Below are 22972 nucleotides of genomic sequence, written 5' to 3'. Positions count from 1 at the left end.
CTCTCTGCTTTCTGTCTGTCACTGCTAAGTGATCATGACACACCCTTCCCCCGAGTTTAGCTGAAAAGTTTCAGTTGTGCACCCTAGTGAATTATCACCAATGAGAAATGTTTAACTCATTTCCTATTCTTACACTAAGTGAACCAGATGCTGCGGACTCTCCGATTATCAAATGCCTGGAGTGCTATCAAGAAATATGTATTTTGTAAAAGAAATTATGTGATGTGAACTATTTTCCGGTAAATCATGCTCATGGAAGAGTACCAGGAAATAAAATGATCAGAACTGTAGCTTGCTGTATAAGTATTATATATTAAGTTTACCGGCATGTTAGATTTTTAATGATATATGAATATACACTTGGTACCAGAATATGAAAAATTACCGCTCTAGTAATTCATGTTTGTCTTTTATATTAGTGTAATTTTTAAAGATGACTTGGCTTACTGGCAGCCCCCTTTCTCCGTAAATAGTAATCACATTCTACTTGTTGATGAGCATTTGTCCTATAACTGGAGACAGCCCTTTAGATCTTTCCTTAATGTCAGTAATATGTGCCTTCATTTCTAGTGAATTGTCACTAGCTGACAAACTTTCTCAGCACTGCAGGTGTCAACTCAGTCAACAAGCATCCTGTATTCTCTATGCAAAGATGAATAAAGATTGGTCCTTTTATAGAGAATTTTCAATTTACAGCTACACAAATAGCCACAATTATAGTTTATAGATGCAAAGAGAAGCATTTGGAAAATGTTGAAACCTTCCAAAAAAGTAGGATATTTAATCTAAGGTCTATAATATGTGTAAGATTATATTATATCTACATACACACAAGGTAACTCAGAAGAATATGCTGGGCAAATGCATTTATTAAAAATCATCACTGCATAAAATTGTAAGAGTGGATGTCATATTTGGAATTGGAATGAAAACAAGATAATCTGTACATAAACTCATTCATTTATAAAAGCCATGGTAAAAGGTTTCACTGTAAGGAAATTCTTTTATAGAAAAACGATTTTGTGATCAGATTAGTAGGACATACAGGGAAATTGACAAAATAACCAAAGATGGCTTGATGTTCTCATCTTGAGTTATTATTTAGAATATAATGGTGTAGAAATGTGGATTGCAGGGAAAAGTACAAAATGTGGGCGATAGAAAAGGGAATTTCACTTAAGAGAAAGGAGACATTTTCATCATGCTGTTATTGCAAAAACATGATGAAAGGCTGTGTGACCTATAAGCAGGACATAGTTTAAAATGGAGGTTAGAAGATTGGTGTGGGTAGAAGTTGGAATATTTGAAGAGAAACTGGGACTACATACAGAAGCAGTGACAAGGTAGCTGAATTTGTTGGTCAAGGGCTAGGTAGAGTGGAGTAAGAAAACTTAAGGCATGAAAAAAGCTGATGGTGCCCAGCTATCAAAAGACATAGCGTCTGGGGTCTTAAAGGCTTGAAGGTAAACAAGCAGCCATCTAGCTCAGAAGCAACAAAGCCCACAAGGAAGAAGGACACCAGCCTGCATGATCATGAGGTGTCGAAGGGATCAGGGATCAGGCATCAAAGAACAAAAAATTCTGTCATTGTGAATGAGGGGGAGTGCAGAGTGGAGACTCAAAGTTCATCTGTAGGCAACTGGACATCCTCTTACAGTAGGGTCATGGGGAGGAGACAAGCAAGTCAGGGTGCATTGTAGCAAGGATGAAACATACAACTTTCCTCTAGTTCCTAAATGCTCACCACCACTCCCCACCCCCACTATCATGATCCCAATTCTACCTTACAAATCTGGCTAGAGCAGAGGATATACACTGGTACAGATAGCAACTGGAAACACAGGGAATCCAGAGTAGATGATCCCTTCAGGACCCGTGGTGTGAGTGGTGATACTGGGAGGGTGGAGCGAGGGTGGGGTGGAAAGGGGGAACTGATTACAAAGATCTACATATAACCTCCTCCCTGGGGGATGGACAACAGAAAAATGGGTGAAGTGAGAGGTCAGACAGTGCAAGATATGACAAAATAATAATTTATAAATTACCAAGGGTTCATGAGGGAGAAGGGAGTGGGGAGGGAGGGGGGAAAATAAGCTGATGCCAGGGGCTTAAGTGGAGAGCAAATGTTTTGAGAATGATGAGGGCAATGAATGTACAGATGTGCTCTACACAACTGATGTATGTATGGATTGTGATAAGAGTTGTATGCGCCCCTAATAAAATGATTAAAAAGAAAACTTAAGGCAAGCAAATAATTACCACTCAACATAGGATATACAATAGGCAACAGACAACAGCAAATAGAGAAATCCAGAGTCCTGTAGGAACTAAAATGACAGGGCAATATAATTAAGGTCCAGACTCAGAGAAAACAATGCAAATAAAATAAACCAAAAATTATGCCACTCTTGGAGCTTACTGGGAAAGTGTGTTTTTAAGCATTTCACCCTGAGGTTCAAACATTTTTTTAAATACTTCTAGAGAATAAGGAATCATGCGCACTCATACCTACATAAATATAAGTGACAAGTTTATCTTTCTGTCTGTGGTATGAAGGCCAAAACTATGGTCTCTCTGTACATTGATTTCTCTTTATTTTTCCTCTTTTATGGATCAGGGCTTGATGAGTTGTGTCAGGAAAGGTAACTGGAATTTGTTTCGCTTGGGTTGTGAAGCACCTAAACTTCATGGCACATGTTTTGGAGTTCAAATGTTCTCCAGTGCATGCAGAAATCATTTACATTTTAAGTTTTTTTTTTTCAGGATGTTGGGTACAATTAAAAAGAGAATTCTTGTGGCTTTGATTCTCTGAGTGTTAGTTCTACAGGACGTGAAGCAATGTCTCTAAACTCCTTGGACATTTGAAAAAGGAGCCCTATGGCTCCGTTGCTCACGTTGTTGAGAGTCATCGAGTCAGCTCCGACCCACCGCTACCTCATGCACAACACCAGGGGACGCTGCCTGCCCTGTGCCCACCTCACAATTGTTCCTAAGTCTGAGCCCGTTGTGGTGGCCACAGTGTCAGTCCATGTCCTGGAGGCCTTCCTCTGTTTTTGCTACCTCTCAACCTTACCAAACACGATGCTTTCTTGAGGGCTGGACTCTCCTGATAGCATGTCCGAAGCATGTAAGACAAAGTAGTTAGCTGCTAATTAAAAGGCTGGAAGTTCAAGCCCATGAAGCCCCTCGGCAGGAGAAAGGTGATGTAGTCTGCTTCTATAAAGATTTAGTGTCTCAGAAACCCATGGGGACAGTCCTACTCTGTCTTATGACAGTATTGTGACTGGAAATCAAATAGATGGTAATGGGGTTTGGTTTGGGGGTTATTTAAAATTATTAACTTATTTAGTTGAGATGTTTAGTTGAACCACGTTGTTGTCACTTTAGGTGCTGATTATTCTGATGCTGAATTTCCAATTGCCTTGAGTAAAGTAGAACCCTTCTATGGCTTGGATAACTTACATTTCACATTGGTTTGATCAAGATGATTGGTATGAAGGACTACAAAGAGTAAGATATTTATGCTGTCATTATACTTTTCTGTTATGTTTCTCATGCCATGTTTCTTTCTGTGTGTCACTTACAAGGTAGGTTGTTTGTTTGTTTTTTTTGCATTGCAAGATTCTGAGGATTCAAAGGCACTTAGTACATTTCAAAGCAAACTGCATTTCTTATATGTGTTCTTATTAAAGATGTTAATATGATATGTTGAAGAAAATGCACCACTTTTAAAAATGATCACCTTTTTACTAATGTTTGGAAATTATCTTTAGTTTTTATATATAAAATTATGTTTATTAAATATAATTGATGTATGAAAAAAGCAACAACTTCCAGAAAGTAATTTCACCTGAAGAAAAACATTTAATTAAATGGAAGATTTGTGTATAATATTTGCTGTATTATAGTAATTTTGTAAAAGAAGATTTATAAAATTTTCTCAGGAAAAGCACCAAGCTGCTAAATATTCAGGCTTCTGCAGGGCACCTCATGATACCTGGGATCCAATTGTTAAGAGAGGGGAAGGAGATCTGGTCTACTGAGTGTCTGTTCATGCAGAGCTATGATGAGGTGTCCATGGACAGGTAAACAGCCCTATCAGAGGGATGTGCGATACTGATGAGAAATTCAAGTCTGGAGAGGAGAAAGGGAGCAAACACGCCCGGGGGAACACAAATGCATGGCTGCTGGTAGGAAAAGTGGGAGAACCGACCTCAAGTTGTAAGGAGGAAAGACTGAAAACCCTTTTGGGGATCCTGGAGCGGCAGGAGTGTCCCTGGTGGCCTGCACTGAATGGGCCACACTGACTTGGGCTTCTGGGTGCATCTTGGGGATCCAGGTCGGGTTCCATGGAAAACTGGGACATGGAATCCTGGATCTCCAAGGTGCTCGGCATGCTCCAGGGACTGCATCAGTGAGATCCAATGTAGAAAATCCTCTGGGTGAATGGGAATCTACCTCAGACACACTGAGGACTTAAGACAGAAACTTCATGGTGTCTAGGGAAGTAGCCGACAGCTGTACCAAGATTGTTGAGCTGTTGGTAGGCAGACAAACATGGTCTTGCTACATCAATGCCCAATATACTGTATTAAGATTATATAATTCTGGCAAACCTGTGACTGACCTCGGTGACTACTGCTGCAAATTTTCCCCCCTTGTTTGTGTAAATAGCATCCAGTAAATAAGGATTGATTCTGAACTAGTGGATAGGTAATTCAGGTATAGCGATGTGGAGTGAGACAACATTGGCCCAATATTTCTCTCTCAATAGAGCTTTAAAAAATTAGTACCAAGGGCCAATCCAAGACAATATTAACAGAAAATTGTTATGCCATGGGGATATGATTGATCAGATTCTCTACTATAATTTAACAAGTAGGCTTTTAAAGGGAACCAAAAGCATATTAAAAACAAACAAAGATTAGTAGGATTTGGGCTTGCACTTAATTCTTACATCATGGCCTTGGTAATTACTCGCCTTTAGGAAGGGAGCATGGAAGATAGGGATGCCACAGCAAAGTGTGGTGAAGAAATTAGGTGGTGCCCAGCTATCAGATAAAAGTGACTGAGGGTCTTAAAGGCTGTTTCCAAACAAAGATCCATTTAAATAAAATGTCAACTAAGCCCACATGGACGAAGCACACCATCATGAATCACCGAAGGATGGTAAACAACATAATCTGAAGTCAAAGGAGGGATTAGGATCGAGACTAAATTGTGAGAATCTGATTTGCCAAAGTTTATGGGGGCCTGGGATCCATTTGTAGGATCTACATAGGAAATAAAGCTTCAGTGGTTTCGCTCTATCCGTAATAGAGGATGGGAGGAAAGTGGTTACTAAAGCCAGTGCTTTGGAGAGATGGCTACAGAGGATCAAAATGAGAACCCTGACTCCACTGGTGGAAACCTTGTCAGCTGGTTCCCCCTCCGATGCACTTCAGGCCTGATCTGGCTTTCTAACATTTTCTGCATTTGTTTGTTCAGATTGGGGTTTATCGCAGATGAGTTATGTCATTGGATGTCTCCCTCTTGATGTTGTGTTATATGCTTTCCTGCTTTTCAGTCTGTGAAACCCAAGATCAATGAGCCTCCAGGGACAGCAAGGAGAATATGGGTTTCTGGGGGGTGCATTGGCGGTGGTGTGGTGAGGGGTAAAAGGGAGCGGATATCAAGGAATTCAGGAAGGAAAAGAACTATTTTGAATTTCAGGCATGGACTAAATGTTATTGTTGAAATATTATATTGTGTATTTGTAAATAGTAAAGGACTTCAGCATCTCATAAAAAAAGAATGTTTGAAACTGTGGTAGCAATTGTACAACACCGCTTGATATGATTGAGCTATGGAATGATGTGATATCTGTATTAACTCCCAACAAAATGGTTTCAGGAAAAAAAGAGGAAAATATTTAGGCTATTGATTGTGTTTCAAAAGAATTTGCATTGTTACTATGACAACATTTACACAGTATTTTCAAAATAGCTATTCTGATCTATTGCAATCCCAGAAAAAGTGATGTTGAAAATTATACGTTAGTTAAGAATAGTACATGACTTATCATTGACTCTTTTTACCTGTTTAATGGAGGATTTCTTCATTTTTAAAATGGAGGCAATTTGTCTATTTTTTCTTATTATTAATGATTAAAACAGGAGGATCAGAACAACTCTTGAACACCCACCTCCCCCTCCCCCGCCATGTGTTGTTCAAGGGTAGATGTCGCTAGAGCTAGTGAGGCAGCCCTGAATTATCTTCCTCCCAGGCTAAACACACACACACACACACACACACACACACACACACAATTTTACTCCATTTTCATTACCTAAAATCCTCAGCAATTGAAAACAACATTGTCTTCTTTTTTCAGATACATTTTTAAGCTGTGAAAAAAGTTAGCAAGCTTTTCAAGGACAGTAAATGTCTAAATTTGAATAACAATCATGTGAACCCAGAAACATTGTTCAGAAAACAAGTAGGAAATCCTGAGTAGTTTTCAATTGTGCATCTCCACGATGGAAACAGTTTGGCATATGATTTTCATAGCAGCCCTCCAAGCCTTACAGGAAACACACACACACACACACACACACACACACACAGCTAGCAGCATCTGTATTGTGTGTGCATTAAAATCTAATACAAAAGTATTTCTGATCTTTAAAATTAGAATGATATGCACAATCCATATGTTTATATTCACAATGGCTCGGGCTGGAAATATGATTGACAGGGAATATTGGGAAGGCGCTGGCATGATAAGTTATGCACTGGGCTGCTAACCACAAGGTTAGCAGTTCAAAATCAAAAGCCGCTCCTTGGGAGAAAGAGGCCTTCTTTGTCCTTACAGAGTTACAGTCTTGCAAACCCACGGGAGCAATTCAAGTCTGCCCTATAAGGTCACTATGAACCAGAGCCGCTGGATGGCAATGCTTTTGTCTTTGGATGCTGAAGGGTATAGTTGAGTGCTTTTCAGAACAATGATTTTTACTAGTCTGTGATTTTAACATGGCCTTGGGCGTGCCCATTAAAATTATTGGAATTCAAAAGCTTTTCCTTCACCTTGACCCTAAGGTGCACTTGAACAACCAGTATTAGTGGCTTATAGAAGTAAATTCCTGACTCTGAGATACATTAAAAGAGTAATTATTTTTTATATATAGTAATAGTTGAACCATAAAATTACTATATCTCTTTGTGAGCATGGACTCCTTTTATTTAGAGATGGTCTTATTTGAGTTCTTTATATATTATATTATTATACAGAGTTAATAAAAATCAAAAAGCATATTTAAATAGATAAAATTAGCATGTAAATATTGACAATAATCCATCCAAGAAATACAGCTTTTTCTTTGCCCAGATTTATATATAACAAGCATTCAATGTAACAGATTTTTAAGTAGATTCACTTGAAATTTTTCAAAACATTAAAGTGAGATTGCTATTAGATTCCTGTATTACTATGAATAATTTAGAAATGTTTGAAAAAGAACACACATGTGTGACTTTCCTCTATTGAGCACTGACTTGGCCTTTTGATTTTGGTATAATTAATATTTGTGGTGCATCTAGGGAACTAATTTCAACTTTGCTCTCTGGTCCTGTCTTGGACAGTGTTAGGAATTTGTATTAGTTATACATTAATCTTCATTAGGATCGTTTGTTATGTAAAAGTGAGCTTTGTTGCTTATTGAAATATCATGTCGATACAATCTAACCACTTCTATTTTTAAATTCCATTCCCTTATTTATGCCAATCTTCATCATATATTCCTTTTTGGATCTATCAATAATAATTGCATTTAGTGTATTATAATGTGTGCACACATAGGATGAAACCGAACCACAATAAAATATAGGTTTTTAAATAAATATCTCTTCAAGTCCTGTAGTTACCAGGCTGATATTGTTAATTGCACATGGGGTGACTCAGTGGCCAGCCTTGTGATGCCTGAATAAATCTGTATTACTCAGTGAGTTCCAAGAATTAGTTTTCCCATTTGTCTGTGATGTATGTTGTTGCAGGGCCAAAAAGATTATGCTTTCTGAGGCAAAAAATGTTTGAAATAGGCATAGAAATGCTTAAATATGAAGTACAAGATTGAAACATGCTGCGAAGTAAGAATAGTAACAGCGTGTGTAACTGTTTTCTGGGACTTGTAACTCTTTCACACGGTATATCATACAGGATTTATATTTGAATATTAGTAAATAGTTTGGAACAGACCCTCAGTTGAATACTTTCTCTTCTCAATAATGGAGAATAACCATTTGTGTGATCATACATACTGACTGCAAAGACAATGGAAGCTTCTAGCATTTGCTTTCATCTCCTTGGCAATTGTAGATATCATTTAATAAGGGCTACTGAATTATTTCACACATTTTCCAGTACTTTTGAAGAAATCTAGTTATAAATACTAGAATATTTAAATATATAATTCAGGGTTTTTAATGTTATGATAGATATTTTATTATATGTTTTTATATTTCTTTAAAAACAGATTTTAAAAATAAGTGGTCATATTCTACTCAAATTTGAAAAGAATTTCAGTGGTTGTAGTGTAATACTTTCAGAGTTGTTTAGAAACAATTACATACCAAATTGTACATCCACATAGAAATGTTGATATTATGTCACTTTGGAAATCAGATAAAAAATAAATCAATATATTAAATTTTTTATTAAAAATTTTTGTTTAAAAGTATTGATATTGATTTAGAAGTTATTTATTTGTCTTAAAGAAATGTAATACTAAATGAAAAAATTAAAAATGACTATTTAACAGTTTCAGAATTTTTCCCCTAATTATGAACAGTTTATTTGCCAAATACAATAAATTCAGCATTTGGCTAAATGTGATTTAGATAGCATTTTTCATTTATAAACATATAGACAGACAGACAGACAGTCACCGGGACAGCCTACAAAAGCCGATGTCACTCATCTAGAAGCTAAAATCATGTGAATAGTTCAGTGAAATAATTCACTGAGATTTCCAGTGAAAAACTGTCTTGATGGTATTAATTGAAAACATGTATAAAACATTATATTTCTGCTGGAGCAAAGGGCTCCCTAAGGTTGATAGAACTGCTTCCCTATTATGCTGGTTTTTGCTTCAGACATTTTACTGGGACCAGGGCACAGTAAAGGACTCTCAATGGAAGGAATTGACTGAGATCACGATGGTCAGAAAAACAGAGGAGGGTGCAGGAAAGGAGATCCTTTCCAGAAACAGAAAAGATCAAAAAAGAAAGAAAAAAGTGGTTTATAAATAAATGTTGGCTAGTGCTACATTGGAGCAAGATTAGATTCTGGTTACAATTTATGATTTAAAATAAATAATAAAACGAGCTCTAGTGAATACATGATTCATTGACACAGCAAGAACATAGGCATTAAGAGACACCGCGTTAGATTTCCACGATATTGCTAGCTATCCCTGGTGCAGGATGGTTGATTTAAACTTCTAGGTAGCCAGGTACAAAGAAAAGGGAACACATAGATTGAGGTGGGGGCTCTCGCAAGTACCCTGAAGAAGTACCCTTCAGATTTGTATTAAGCTGGTCATAGTTTATATGCCTGGGTTGATGTTTCATACTTCTGGTATTTTATACTTTGTGGTGTTCCAAAATTGCTGGTTTTGTTGTTATAATGTGCAGTTGAGTTGGTTCTGATTCATAGTAACCTTATGTGCAACAGAAAATTAATCACTCCTCAATTTGTGCGTCGTACTCAGAGTTGTATGTTGGAGTCAGTCGTTGCTATCATGACGTCAGTCCTTCTGCTTCATCGACGGTGTTCTTTCCCCGCACAGGTATCTCCTGACAAAATGTTCGCTGTACCTGAGAAGTCCCCTACCCTTACCTCCACTGAGCATTTGGTTATAGTTCCGTCCCCAGAAAGATTTGTTCATTCATTTGGCAGTCTGGGATAAGTCAACATCCTTTGCCAACACTGTAATTAAAATGCATCGTTTCTTCCGTCATCCTGATTCATCGTACAGCTTTTGCATGCATATGTGGCTACTGAAAATACTCTGGCTCTTCAGTTGATACTTATTCCTTGAAGTGACATCTTTGCTTTTTAATGATTGATGTAGGTCTTTCACAGTATATTTGGCTAATGCTCTATGTCATTTGACTTCTTGACTGCTGTTTCCATGAAGGTTGATTGTGGATTCAAATAAAATAAAATTATTGGCAGAGTCAAAATTTTCTTCATTGGCTATAATTTTTATTGCTCCAGTTATGAAGAATTTATGTTGAGGTATAATTAATAAAGACTTCTGTATTATTTAATCATCAGCAGTGTTTTCAGTTTTGGTGTCTTCCTATCCAGCAATATTATGTCACTTGCATATCACATGCTGTTAATGTATCTTCCTCAATTTCTGATACTACATTCTTCATATAGTTCAGTTTCTCAGATTATTTGTTCAGTATGCATATTGAAGGGGTATGGTTAAAGGACACACCTGACACACACTTTTTCTTATTTTAAACCATGCAATATTTCCTTATTCTTTTAAAACAGCTGCTTTTAGGCTGATGTACAGATTCCACATGAGTACAGTCAAGACAATGGAATTCCCATTCTTCACAGTATTATCCATAGTTTGTTATGATGCACATAGTTGAATTCCTTTGCATAATCAATAAAACACAAGTAAACATCTTTCTGATGTTCTTTGCTTTCAGCCAAGAACCATCTGACACCAGCAATGATATCCCTTGTTCCTCTTTTGAATCTGACCTGAGCCTCTGGCAGCTCTCTGTCAATGTACTGTTGTAACCATTTAAAATCATCTTCAGCAAAGTGTTACTTGCACGTGATATAAATAATATTGTTCTATAATGCCTGTATTCTGCTGGATCACCTTTCTTTGAAGTGGACACAAATATTGATCCCTTTTTGGTGGTTGGCCAGGTAACCTCTTCCAAAGTTCTTGACATAGACAAGTGCACACTTTCAGAATTGCCCTCCTTTGTTGACAAACATTCACTGGTCTGCGTCAATTCCTGGAGTCATCCTTCGTGCGAGGGCCGTCAGTGCAGCGTGTGCTTCTTCTTCCAGTATCATCAATGCTTGAGCAGATCCTGCCCTTCATGTGTCCCTTCCATCTTCTTTGGATGCGTCCTGCCTCATTCACTCTTTGCCTACAGCAGCATTCAATATTGTCATTTGAAACTTGAAATTTCTATTATTTTAGTGAGCAATGCTGAATGTGCTCTTCTATTTTTTCTTTCTAAGTTTTCGCTAATGCTTTGCTTTATCTTCTCAACTGTTCTTTGACATCTTCTCAGCTCTGAAGGTCATCGTTATTTCCATTCACTTTAGCTACTCTTCATTTAGGAGCGGGTTTTAGAGTTCTGACATCTGTCTTAGTCTTATCTTTCTTTCCTCTTTTTATAAGTGACCCTTTATTTTCTTACAGTAAAATAAGCTTGATTTCATTCCTCAAGTTATCTGTGTTGTTCAGTCATTTGTGTTCAGTGCATCACATCTGTTTGAGAAAAGCCCTTACTCAAGGTCATAGTTTGGCTCTTGTGGAAGTGTTTTCATTTGTCTTCTTTAGTCAATGTCAACTTGCACTTGCACAGGAGCAATTGGAGTTCTGTTCCACTATCAGCCCCTGTTTGGATGTGACTGATAATGTAGACTTTCAGTATTGTCTCTTTCTACAGATGTAGTTGCTTAGAATCCCATATATTAAGTCCAGTGAGATCCATATGTTTAGTTGCTGTTTATTTTGTTTTTAAAAATGTAATCACAATAAGTAAGGGATTAGTCTTGCAAAGTTCTTGTGTGTGTTCTGTCACTAAGGCCTTGATGCTCACTACAAATCCCTCTTTGTTTTCAACTTTTGCATCTCAATCACCAGCAATTATCAGTGCATATTCATTGTATGTTTTATTTCTTTTAGAATGCTGAAAATGGTAAAAAAAAAAAAAAAAAGTTCAATTTCTTCTATGGTCAGCAATTGGTACTTAACTATGAAATAGAGTTACAATAACTGGTCTTCCTTGTAAGCATATGGATATTATGATATCCCTGGCACTGTACTTCTAGAAAGATCTTGAAATATTCTTTTGACAATGAATGAAATTTAATTCCTCTTCAATTTGCAATTCACGACATTGTACATTCCGGGATTGTCTAAATCACGTGGTGCATTTAGTTCACTGTTTCATGCTTGACAACTTGCGTTTCTCTCAGATTTACTTTTTACATTTCATGGTTAGATTATTGATAGATGTTTGCAACTGTCGTGCACTTTTGAGTCACGCCACAAAATCAAGAGAAGGTCCCGAAACCTTTGTCCAACGCACATCATGAAGGCTGACTACTTGAAGGAGGCAGTTCTTCCTTCGGTGTGTTTTCAGTGTGTACAGCCTGATCGCCTCTTCACCCGGCATTCTATCAGAGAATGTCCCACTGGTACTCATAAGGCTTTGATTGCCCTTGGTTTTCCCAGAAGTAGATCACCAGCTCCTTGGCCGAGTCTCACTTGGTCTGGCAACTCCACTGACACCCGCCCCCTTTGGGGACCAGGTTAGCATTGAAACACTGTAGCAAAGCATCTAGTGTCATAGCAACATGCAAGCCAGCCCTTTACAAACAACTGACAGATGAGTGGTGGGTTAAGATATTAACATAATACTTTTAAAATAATGATAAAGATGAGTAACAAATACTGACCACTCATAGTTTCTCTTAATTAATGCAAAACTAAATTTATTACAGCTCCCAGTCAGCTACTAATATTTCAAAACAAAATATTTTAAGACTATCATTTTATTGACATATTTCCTTATTTAAAAGTCAGATATGAAATTGCCAATCATAGAAAATGGATATTTGTATGGCATATCTTTGTGGTTAAGTGGAAGATTGTATCTTATATTAGATGTTACTGTCTTTATTCTTAAGTGGATCCCTAGTGGTGTAGTGGTTATGCATTGGTCTGGGAACCACATGGTTGTCAGTTCAAAACCACCAGCAGCTCTGTGGGAGAAAGACTGAGCTTCTTTCTACTCAGTAAACAGATTCTCAGAAACCTACAGGGGTTTGCTATGAGTCAGCATTAACAATGTGGTTTGTGGGGAAAGGGGAGCTGTTTACTTTTACACCGATATTTGAGAACATATTGTGAAAGATCTCATTATAATCTGATCTGGATTCTCTACCTTTTGAAAGTTTGGGTGTCTTTTTGTCATTAATGTACTTTTTAATATCACCCATTAGGCAACTATATAGTATAGTGCTCAGCACTGATAATGCTTTTTGTCTTAAAGGTATCTTCAAATTTGGTGATTTTTTATATCATCAAAACCCTGACAAGCGGCAATACTCTTCTGTGTATTTCCTGAAATCTCCCAGGATAGTTGTATTTATATTCGACAGAGAGAGTCAGAATTCTCTGAGCCAAGAGAAATCTGAAAAAAAAACTTAGGGCAGATGCATTGTTTTAGATATGAGGAGCAGTTATTTATTTACAATTAGATACCTTTATACAGTTTATACTTAGTATCTGTTTTTGTTACATGATTTGGAGTCCATTTGACTTTTACTGACTCCCAGTGACACAGGAGGACAGAGGATAATCTTTAGGGAAGCAAATCTCTCCCAAGGAGCTGCTGGGTGGATTTGAACTGCAACCTTTCTCTAGTTTTCCTAATTTATCTTTCTGATGTCTATACATACGGGAAAAGATAGATTTAAAATAATACTTTGAGCATCATATTATGGAAATCACTCATATTTCTCAAACTTTACTTTTCAAGAAAAACATGTCTCAGGTGCGGCAAGTGGGACTGCTGCCTGCTGGCTGTCAGCCATGGAACAAAGACGTGTGCGCCGCCCACGGGGACAGGTTTGCGTATTGCGCTACCCTGGCCGTCTATGTTTATCAGGTAACACCGAGACTCCTTCACTTCCATTTTTGATTTTGTGAACTAAACCTGTCACTTAATTAAAATCTGTTACTACAATTTTCTCCCATGAAAAGTACAGTGCTATCATTTTTCTGCTATTTATTTATATTTCTTGTTTTATCTCTATATTTACTCTATTGGGTTTATAATGAAAACTTTTATAAAAATTTTAGAATGTAAAATTACTAAAATGATCATTGATTTTAGAGTCTTTTTAAAGTTGTTTACCAAAAAGAATCTCTCAAGAATTAAAAAGGCCCATTTTTGGAAAGGTGGGAAAATTGTCTTTAATTCCCTTTGCTTAGTTACTCAAGATAAATAAAAGGAATCTATTTCCTTACTTATTTCAAACCTCTGTGCAGTAAGAATGGATGAGCTGAAGACTGGGGGGGGGGTCCACTGGAGGCCATTATATAATCAGAGGGAGTGCAGATATGATATATTTTGAGGTATTATTTTGGGGAGCCTTTACATTCTTCTTTATTTCTTCATGTAACCGCACTCCCAGGCATCTCTTGTCAACCCCCAATTTATAGAGTTAATGGTCTCTTGAATAGCTCTTGAGAAATGTGTATCTTAAGCCCTGAGTCAAAGTTTTCTTCTTACGTTTCTCTTTTATCCCCAAGTAAATATTCATACAAACCACAATGCAAGCTTTGACTCCCTTCTCCGCTCACTTTCTATCTCCTAAGTAACCCAGAGTTGCTCTAGTATTATGTATACTTTGTATCTTCTATCATCCTTCCTTCTCTCTTTATTCTTACCTTCATCGTTTTTTTGTGTTGTTTTTTTTCACCTGAATTGCTACAATTGCCTCTGAATAGTATCCGGACTATTGGATTCCCTCAATCAAATTCAGCCCAGAATAATTCATCAGACACAATGCAGATCTGGTTGTATTGCTTTCCTACATTAAAATCTCTTCCGTTGCTCCGCATTCCTGAACACTAACATAAATTTCATAGTATGACATTCAAGGTCTTTCATGATCGCCCTGTATCCACCTCCAGCTTGCTGTGCCCAGACGTACAAAGCAAACCTCATTTTGCAAAACATCTCAGACGCTCACATCTTGCCTTTACTTACCCTGAACTTCTGTCCACATTGCCTGGCTAGAGAACACTTCCTCTTTGTTCAGATCTCAACTCAAGTACATAATCTCCCCCTACCAACCTCCCCCCCCCCACACACACATCTTACCTTTTTCCTTTCTTATTCAGGAATGGTCTGCCCTATAATTGACTGCCTCTTTTCACATATCTGAAATGAGGGTCCCTTATCTTAGAGTTTTCAAGTTCAAAGTGCTATAAAAATTATAGTACATGAATATAAAATGTTACTATGATTTTCAGAAGAAATATTTATTACATTGCACCAAGGGTCAATGTAAAAAATTTGATACTCTATTCTAAATAGCGACATTGATAGATTATCAGAGTCTTCTGAAGTACTTAGTGATACTTATAAGTACAATTAGAGTACTTTTAAGCTATGCTGTATTGAACTAATTTATTGAATTATAAAAAGTAAAGTACCTTATGGTGAAATGCAGTATAATAGTATGCCCTCATAATAGTGACTTGTGGGCACAATATGAATAGATTATCAAATTAATCATTACAGAGAGTGTATTTAATATATACAGTATGCATACAAATGCAATATGGGTAATTTATTTGATAAACCTATTAAAGATAATTTGTGTACAATGTAGTTTCTTTAGACATTCGTGGTATTTGTCTACCAAGTGTGTTTATGTGTATATATATATATATAGCTTTTTTCTAGGAATAAGAATAGATAATAGATAATTCTTCTATTCCTAAAAAGTAACATTATTATACATTAAATAGCTGAATAACTTTTCTAATTAACTTATTGATTCCACTCAAAACCGAAATGACTGTCCTTGGGGCAATTTCGACTCATAACAATACTGTAGGACATGGAAAACTGCCCCTGGGGTCTCTGAGGCTGTAACTCTAACAAAGCTGAGAGCCGTGTCTTCCTCCCCCAACACCGCTCATGGTTTTCCAAGGATTGACCTTGCGGTTGGCGGCCCATTCACTGTGCGACCACAACAGTGCTAGGACTTCAAGTTGTTCCTAAATGTACTAAAAATTCATTTAGTGATTAAAGTGAATCGCTATAAAAGTACCATAGCTGTAATTATATTTTGTGGAAAATTCTAGTGGTTTACTCTGGGTCATCTTTAACAATGCTTTTAGGTAAATTTGTTTTAGAATAGCTAATGTTCAACTAGCAGAAGATCCAGAAATTAGACAAAGCCTTTAGAAATAATTAGATGTGTAATAAAAATTGTATAGATAAAATGTTCATTGCAGCATTACTTATGATAGCAAAAATTTAAAAAATGGTCTATATGAAACAAGAGCATAATGGTTCATTCTTTCAACAATATTTCTTGAGTTCATCTATTGGCCGGGTATTGCTAGACACTAGAAATGCAATTATGAACAAATGTTCTTTCTTTTTTTAATAGCATTTTATTTCTCCTGAGTTTCTTTTTTTTTGGGGGGGGGGTTTCTTTTGTTTGTTTGTTTGTTTTTAAAACATTTTATTAGGGACTCATACAACTCTTATCACAATCCATACATATACATACATCAATTGTATAAAGCTCATCCATACATTCCCCGCCCCAATCATTCTCAAAACATTTGCTCTCCACTTAAGCCCTTTGCATCAGGTCCTCTTTTTTTCCCCTCCCTCCCCGCTCCCCCCTCCCTCATGTGCCCTTTGTAATTTATACATCGTTGTGAACAAATGTTCTTTCACAGAAAGTATGGTCTTGGAGTAATGGAAAATTAAAGCCAAAACCAAATTCACTGCCACTAGTTGTTTCCAACTCTTAACGACATCGTAGGGCAGGACAGAACTGCACGTATGGGTTTCCAAGATTGTAACTCCTTATGGTTTTAAGTTTTATGCTTTCATCTCAGAGACAATGATAACTGTATCCCCAGTATCACTGGTTTCACAGTATTTCACAATATCATCCCAAATATTTAAAATTATACCTTCCTCAACTGAAAGTTTTGAATCTTTCTATAATCATCCTGCAGATAATTTACATTGTAAAGTATACTAGCTAGTGTAAGATTTCCAAGTTTTCATTCATTAATTTTGCTTGCTGCATATCCTTCATTAATTAATGGGAACATACTTACAAAGGAGTAGGGAAACTGAGGCCACTCCTTTTGCTCATTTACTTATGAAAATACAACAGAATACTCTGTCCTGAAAAAACCCAAAAATAAAAATGGGCCAACAATACCATTGCTTTGGAAATTTGGATGCAGTAATGTAATAATGGGGAATTTATATTTGTTTTACTTAAATTCCTTCCTCTGTTTTCTTTCTTTCTTTTTGTTTTCCAAATCATTTGTTTCTGCTGATTGAATATACTTAAAAACCCTTGAAAGGAGACTGAGGCTTGACATGTATTTTTATTTTTCTTATGACATATAGTAACTTTTATGTATGTAGCTTTTGATTTTGTAATATACTTTTAACAGATACTGAATTTCCATAAAAACATTGATTGTCTTATTTATATATTTTGTTTCAGTTGGATCATCGTTACAATGAATTTAAACTTCATGCAATAATGTCTGAACACAAGAAAACAATCACAGCCATCTCCTGGTGTCCACATGACCCAGATTTGTTCGCAAGTGGCAGCATGGATAACTTGGTGATCATTTGGAATGTTGCAGAACAAAAGGTTGTTGCTAAACTCAACAATACAAAAGGTATCTGTTTGCACTTTTATTTTGCTGAATGAAGTATTTTTCCTTAATTATAACTATTACTATTTTTAGTTCAGGTTTTATAAGACATATTTTCTAGGTTTCTAATAGAAACTGATACCTTTGACATTATGACCTATTATTGTGTGTGTTTGTGTGTGTGTGTGTGTGTGCATGTCTGTGAAACTAAAATAAATTATTTTGGAGAATTATATTTACTACAAGTTACAAGGTAAAAACAGTTGCTGTCAAATAAAATTTTACTGATATTTGCATAAAATGTAAAATTTCCAAAATAAATCAATGAATACTTAGGAACAAAATTTCATAAGTAAGCAAATGGCTTTCTCCATTATTAATTACTCTGAAACATACAAGAACAATATTATGCAGACATTCTATTTTGCTTGAAGTAAGTTCTTTTCTTTTAATTAATTAAAAGAGGTTTATAAATGTTAATAATATGCTCTTTCTACTTAGTTCTCAGAACCCTTGCTAAAGTGTGCTTATTAATATGATAAATCTAATATTAAATAATAACTTTTCTGTGGTAGTGTCACACAATTTCAATTTCTTCTATGAACAACAAAAGTAACACAATTTTTTCTCAGGGTATGAAAAACTACTGGTGGACTTTTTTTTCTTTCTTTTTTTTTTTAACATTTTATTAGGGGCTCATACAACTCTTATCACAATCCATACATATACATACATCAATTGTATAAAGCACATCTGTACATTCTTTGCCCTAATCATTTTCTTTTTTTTCCCTCTTTTCTTTTTTTACATTTTATTAGGGACTCATACAACTCTTACCACAATCCATACATATACATACATCAATTGTATAAAGCACATCCGCACATTCCCTGCCCCAATCATTCTCAAAGTATTTGCTCTCCACTTAAGCCCTTTGCATCAGGTCCTTTTTTTTTCCCCCTCCCTTCCCACTCCCCCCTCCCTCATGTGCCCTTGGTAATTTATACATTGCTATTTTGTCATACCTTGCCCTATCCAGAGTCTCCCTTCCCATCTTCTCTGCTGTCCCTCTCCCAGGGAGGAGGTCACATGTGGATCCTTGTAATCAGTTCCCCCTTTCCAACCCACTCACCCTCGACTCTCCCAGCATCGCCCCTCACACCCTTAGTCCTGAAGGTATCATCCACCCTGGATTCCCTGTGCCTCCAGCCCCCATATGCACCAGTGTACAACCTCTGCCCTATCCAGGGTGGAATTTTTTCCCAAAGGCTTTTGCTTATCATTTAAAATTTCCTTCTCTGAAAAAAAAAGCAAAAAAAAAACCAAAAATTTTTTAAATGTCCTTCTCTGAAAAATAATTATTACAAATTTCAAATGGAAGCCACAATTTCCCTAATTTATTTTGTTAAAAGCCTCATTTCCTTATTAATAATATTATTTTCAGATTTAACAATATCCAATTGCGTAAGCAATTTTTTACTTTAATAAAAATTAAGTATTTGAAATCTTAAAATCAGTTCAGCATCTTGAGTATACTGCATTTTCCTTGGTTTGGTTTTTTTTTTTTCAAACTTAGATTAAGAGTGCTTAAAAGGAAACTGTGCCAATTTTGTTACCTATATCTTTAAATATTTGCCAAATGAGATTAATTTTAACTAGAAAATATGAATCTCATTCCCAAATTTATATGCCTGCCTATTATTTTCACTTGCAACAATTAATGAACTTCAATGTGAGACGGTAAACTTGGCCCTAGTCATTGAGCAGAATATTTTAGGGTTATTCAGTAAATTTCATTTGGAGCAATTAAGAATTTTCCTTATGTTTCTATCCATCAATGTTTAAAAAAAACAAGTTTTTGTTGCAAAGCTTTGTGATACATAAAGACTGATTGTAAGCCTCTATCAAGAGCTATATGGAGGTTTTAAAGGACAGCAGTGAAATATGCAAAGTCTGGAGTGGTAAAATCCATAGAAAACAAGATGTGATTTCTCAAAGAACTGAGAACAAAAATGCAATCACTAACTTGTAAAATGAAGGATTTTACGACAAGATGTTGAAGGACACAGGAGATGCCATGTGAAGATGGAAGGTTTGCCCAGAGTCGCTGTACTCGAAGAAGTTGGTTGATATCAACCACTGTGAGAGGAAGCATCTAATCAAGAACTAATTGCATTGATAGAAGCAGTCCACGCTGCAATAGGGGCATTGGCAAAACCCAAAACATAAACCAAGCACCCAAGGTTCTAGAAATTGACAGGCTGCCAATGAAGATGATCCAGCAAACAGATGCAGTGCTAGAAGCAGTCGTTAGTGTATGTCAAGACATTCGGACACTGCTACGTGAACATCCATCTAGAGGAGGTCCTTATTTGTATGCAGTCCCATGCACTGCAGACTTTGTCAAACACTATCATTAATATGACATGCAGGTAAAAATGTTACAGTAATTAGAAATTGGTTGCAGCAGTATGCTGCCAAGCAACTGCTAGAAGTTAAGATGGAATCAGATCAATTTATGGAGTGGGGGTATAATCACTGATGTAAAATGGATCTTGGTTGAAAGCAGAGAATACCAGAAATATGTTTACATATGTTGTATTGACTATGCAGATCATATGACTGCATGGATCATAACAAATTTTGGAGATATTTGGGAAGAACAAGAATTGCAAAATATTTCATTGTAGTCATGTGGAGCCTGTGCATAGACCAAGAGGCAGCATTCAAGCAGGGCAAGGAGACATTGAATGATTTAATTTCAGAAAAGATGTACATCTTGGTCCCGATGGACTAATGGCACATGCTGACTGTAGCTGCCAACAATACTTTCCAGTGTGTACCATTGTCCATCTAATGTCTTCTCCCTAAGAAATGATGTCCATCCCACATCTTTAAACTCTACCCCTCATTTGAGTATAAATCAAATTCAAAACCTTCTGAACAGGAATATCATTTGGCAAATCTTGTTAAAAATATGTTCCTGGACTTTAACTTTGCATGTTCTAACATACCATTTTAGGTTGATGATTCTGCTGTAGCCAATTAATGTATCTGTGTTTGGGATATTTTGTAATCTCTTGAGTAGTACATTTATCATAGCATTTATTTTTATATGATTTATTTTGATTTGCCCACAATAATAGGAATGCGAGCAACTAACTTACAGTCTGTTTCATAATTTAAAGGGCTTTCTGAATATATTAATACTTAACATTATGCAACAGATTTAAATGAGCTATTTGTATTATTTCCACTTTATAGAAGAGAAAATCTAAGTTTAGGTAAGGTGAAATATAAGAGAGATTATAACATTAATTTTATTATTAAAATTATATACTAGCTTAATTTTTCATTAATTTAGCCTTTGACTCATCAATTTATATTTAAAGTGATTTAAAGCAGAAATTTTATCTTTCACCATGGTGTCTACTTTGAATGTCTACAGTAAACCTTATATAAGTGTATACTGCTTATATATGATAGGATATAATCTACTGAAGTAAAGCCTTTGTGAAGTTCTTGCTTTGTATGTTAGTATATGATGATTACAACCTTTTTTGTTGTTGCTGCAGTATTTAGACCGAGTCTAAATACTTTTCCTTCTACTCTGGAGGTGCCCTACGCTTGTTCATTGTGGTCTTTGGGATTGCTTTATAAATCCAATTTCCAAGTGAGGAAGCAGCATATATATTTTTTACAAACAACATATTCTTGCATTTTAGAAATGTGCAACACAAGTAATATTTAATAGTGCGGTCATATCTGTATTTCTCTAAAACCTAGCTCTGCTTCGTTTACCAGGAATACCTGCCTCTCTTAGCTGGTGCTGGAACGTGGACGACGCTGTGGCATTTGTTTCCCACAGAGGCCCCCTGCTCATTTGGACCATTTCAGGAGCAGACAGTGGCGTGACTGTGCACAAAGACGCTCATAGCTTCTTGTCTGATATCTGTGTCTTTAGATGGCATACCCAAAAAAGGGGGAAAGTTGTGTTTGGTCATATTGATGGAAGTCTATCAATTTTCCAACCAGGTAAAAATTTTATCTTAAATTTTATTTTCTTAGCATATATCTTATTTCCATGGAACAGAGCCAAAGGTACCGCAGTTTTAATTTTCAGTAATCGTTGGGCATACATTATCTGGCATTTTGCTAATTTTAAATTGTGATTTGTGTCCCATAATTTGAAGGGCCGTGTAATAACCATGAAGTAGCAGCAATAGTAGTAGTAACTCAGGTACGTATATTGAGTTTTGGATAGCCCCAAGTCAGTTATTGACCCCTTGATTTTACTTTAGAAGTCAATTTAAAGTTCTCCATCTCCTTTGAAAGTAGCCACTCACTCAGGTTATGTATATTGAGCTTTGGCTAGCCCCCAAATCAGCTATTGACCCCTTGATTTTACTTTTTTAAGTCAATCTTAAAACTCTACACCTACTTTGAGAGTAGCCTGGACGGACAAAGACATAGAGCAAGATTGTGTGATAACATATGGGTACCGCTACAAAATGCTGCTCTGTTTGCTTGTAAAATGCTATTCTGCTGCCACAGCCCCAGAGCAAAGTCTGTGATGCCGGGAGAAAAGCCATTCGAGCCCACGTTAGTTAAGGAGTCTGCATGAATGAAAGGGTCTGGGCCATCCATTGGTGCTCATTTAAAGTTTAAATAATGAAGAAAATGAAAGTTTTCTTTTCTAGCAGCTCTGCCCTTGTAAAAAGTATTGTTGGCATTTGAGAAGCATGTCCTTATGCCATTGAGCTTATCTGTCACTAGCTGGCTAGATGGATGAAACATGCTCTTCAGGAAGAGCATCTTTACTTTCCCAAACCTTGTTGCATTCAACGTACTGGAAATTAACTAGAGCAATAAATTGAAAGTGAACAGACAAATTGATGAAATTCAAATGAACTTTTCTTCAGGAGATTATATTACTTAATTAAAACAAAATGAAACGAAGCCATAATGGAAACTACTGCAGGGGAGCCCATTGCCATCTAGTGCATTCTAACTCGCAGTGGCTCAGGGTTCCTCAGACTAAGTCCTCGTGGGAGCAGACGCCTCATCTTTCTACCACAGAGCGCGGCAGGCTTGAACTACGGGTCTTTGATTTTAATCTCCGGGCCTAACCCCAAATCCCACCAGGCTTAGATTTTAAAATGCACTTAAAACATAGTATTTGCTTACCTTTTAAAACATAAAACTAAAGATTATTGTGCGTACCGACCTTCCCTGCTCTACCTCTCAATAATGATTATAGTTTTAGTTTGACAACA

At 36.4% G+C, this 22972-nt stretch overlaps 1 protein-coding gene across 5 annotated transcripts in view; it reads left to right on the top strand.

The window, feature by feature from the left end:
• The first annotated feature begins 3444 nt into the window (after positions 1–3444).
• WDR17 (WD repeat domain 17) overlaps positions 3445–22972 on the top strand; it is an 88340-nt gene continuing 68812 nt past the window's right edge. For 3 of the 5 annotated variants that reach the window (XM_075555787.1, XM_075555786.1, XM_075555785.1), the window contains exons 1-3: positions 13801–13923; positions 17537–17720; positions 21501–21731. In XM_075555787.1, coding sequence (XP_075411902.1) covers positions 13801–13923; positions 17537–17720; positions 21501–21731 — 538 coding nt within the window. Of the gene's footprint in view, positions 3511–13794; positions 13924–17536; positions 17721–21500; positions 21732–22972 lie in introns of those variants that run through there. The other 2 variants (XM_075555784.1, XM_075555783.1) reach the window with 1 other exon arrangement.

The sequence above is a fragment of the Tenrec ecaudatus genome, chromosome 8, assembly GCF_050624435.1.
Source record: "Tenrec ecaudatus isolate mTenEca1 chromosome 8, mTenEca1.hap1, whole genome shotgun sequence".
NCBI classification, from domain to species: Eukaryota; Metazoa; Chordata; class Mammalia; order Afrosoricida; family Tenrecidae; genus Tenrec; species Tenrec ecaudatus.
This window is presented reverse-complemented; position numbering and strand designations above follow the sequence as displayed.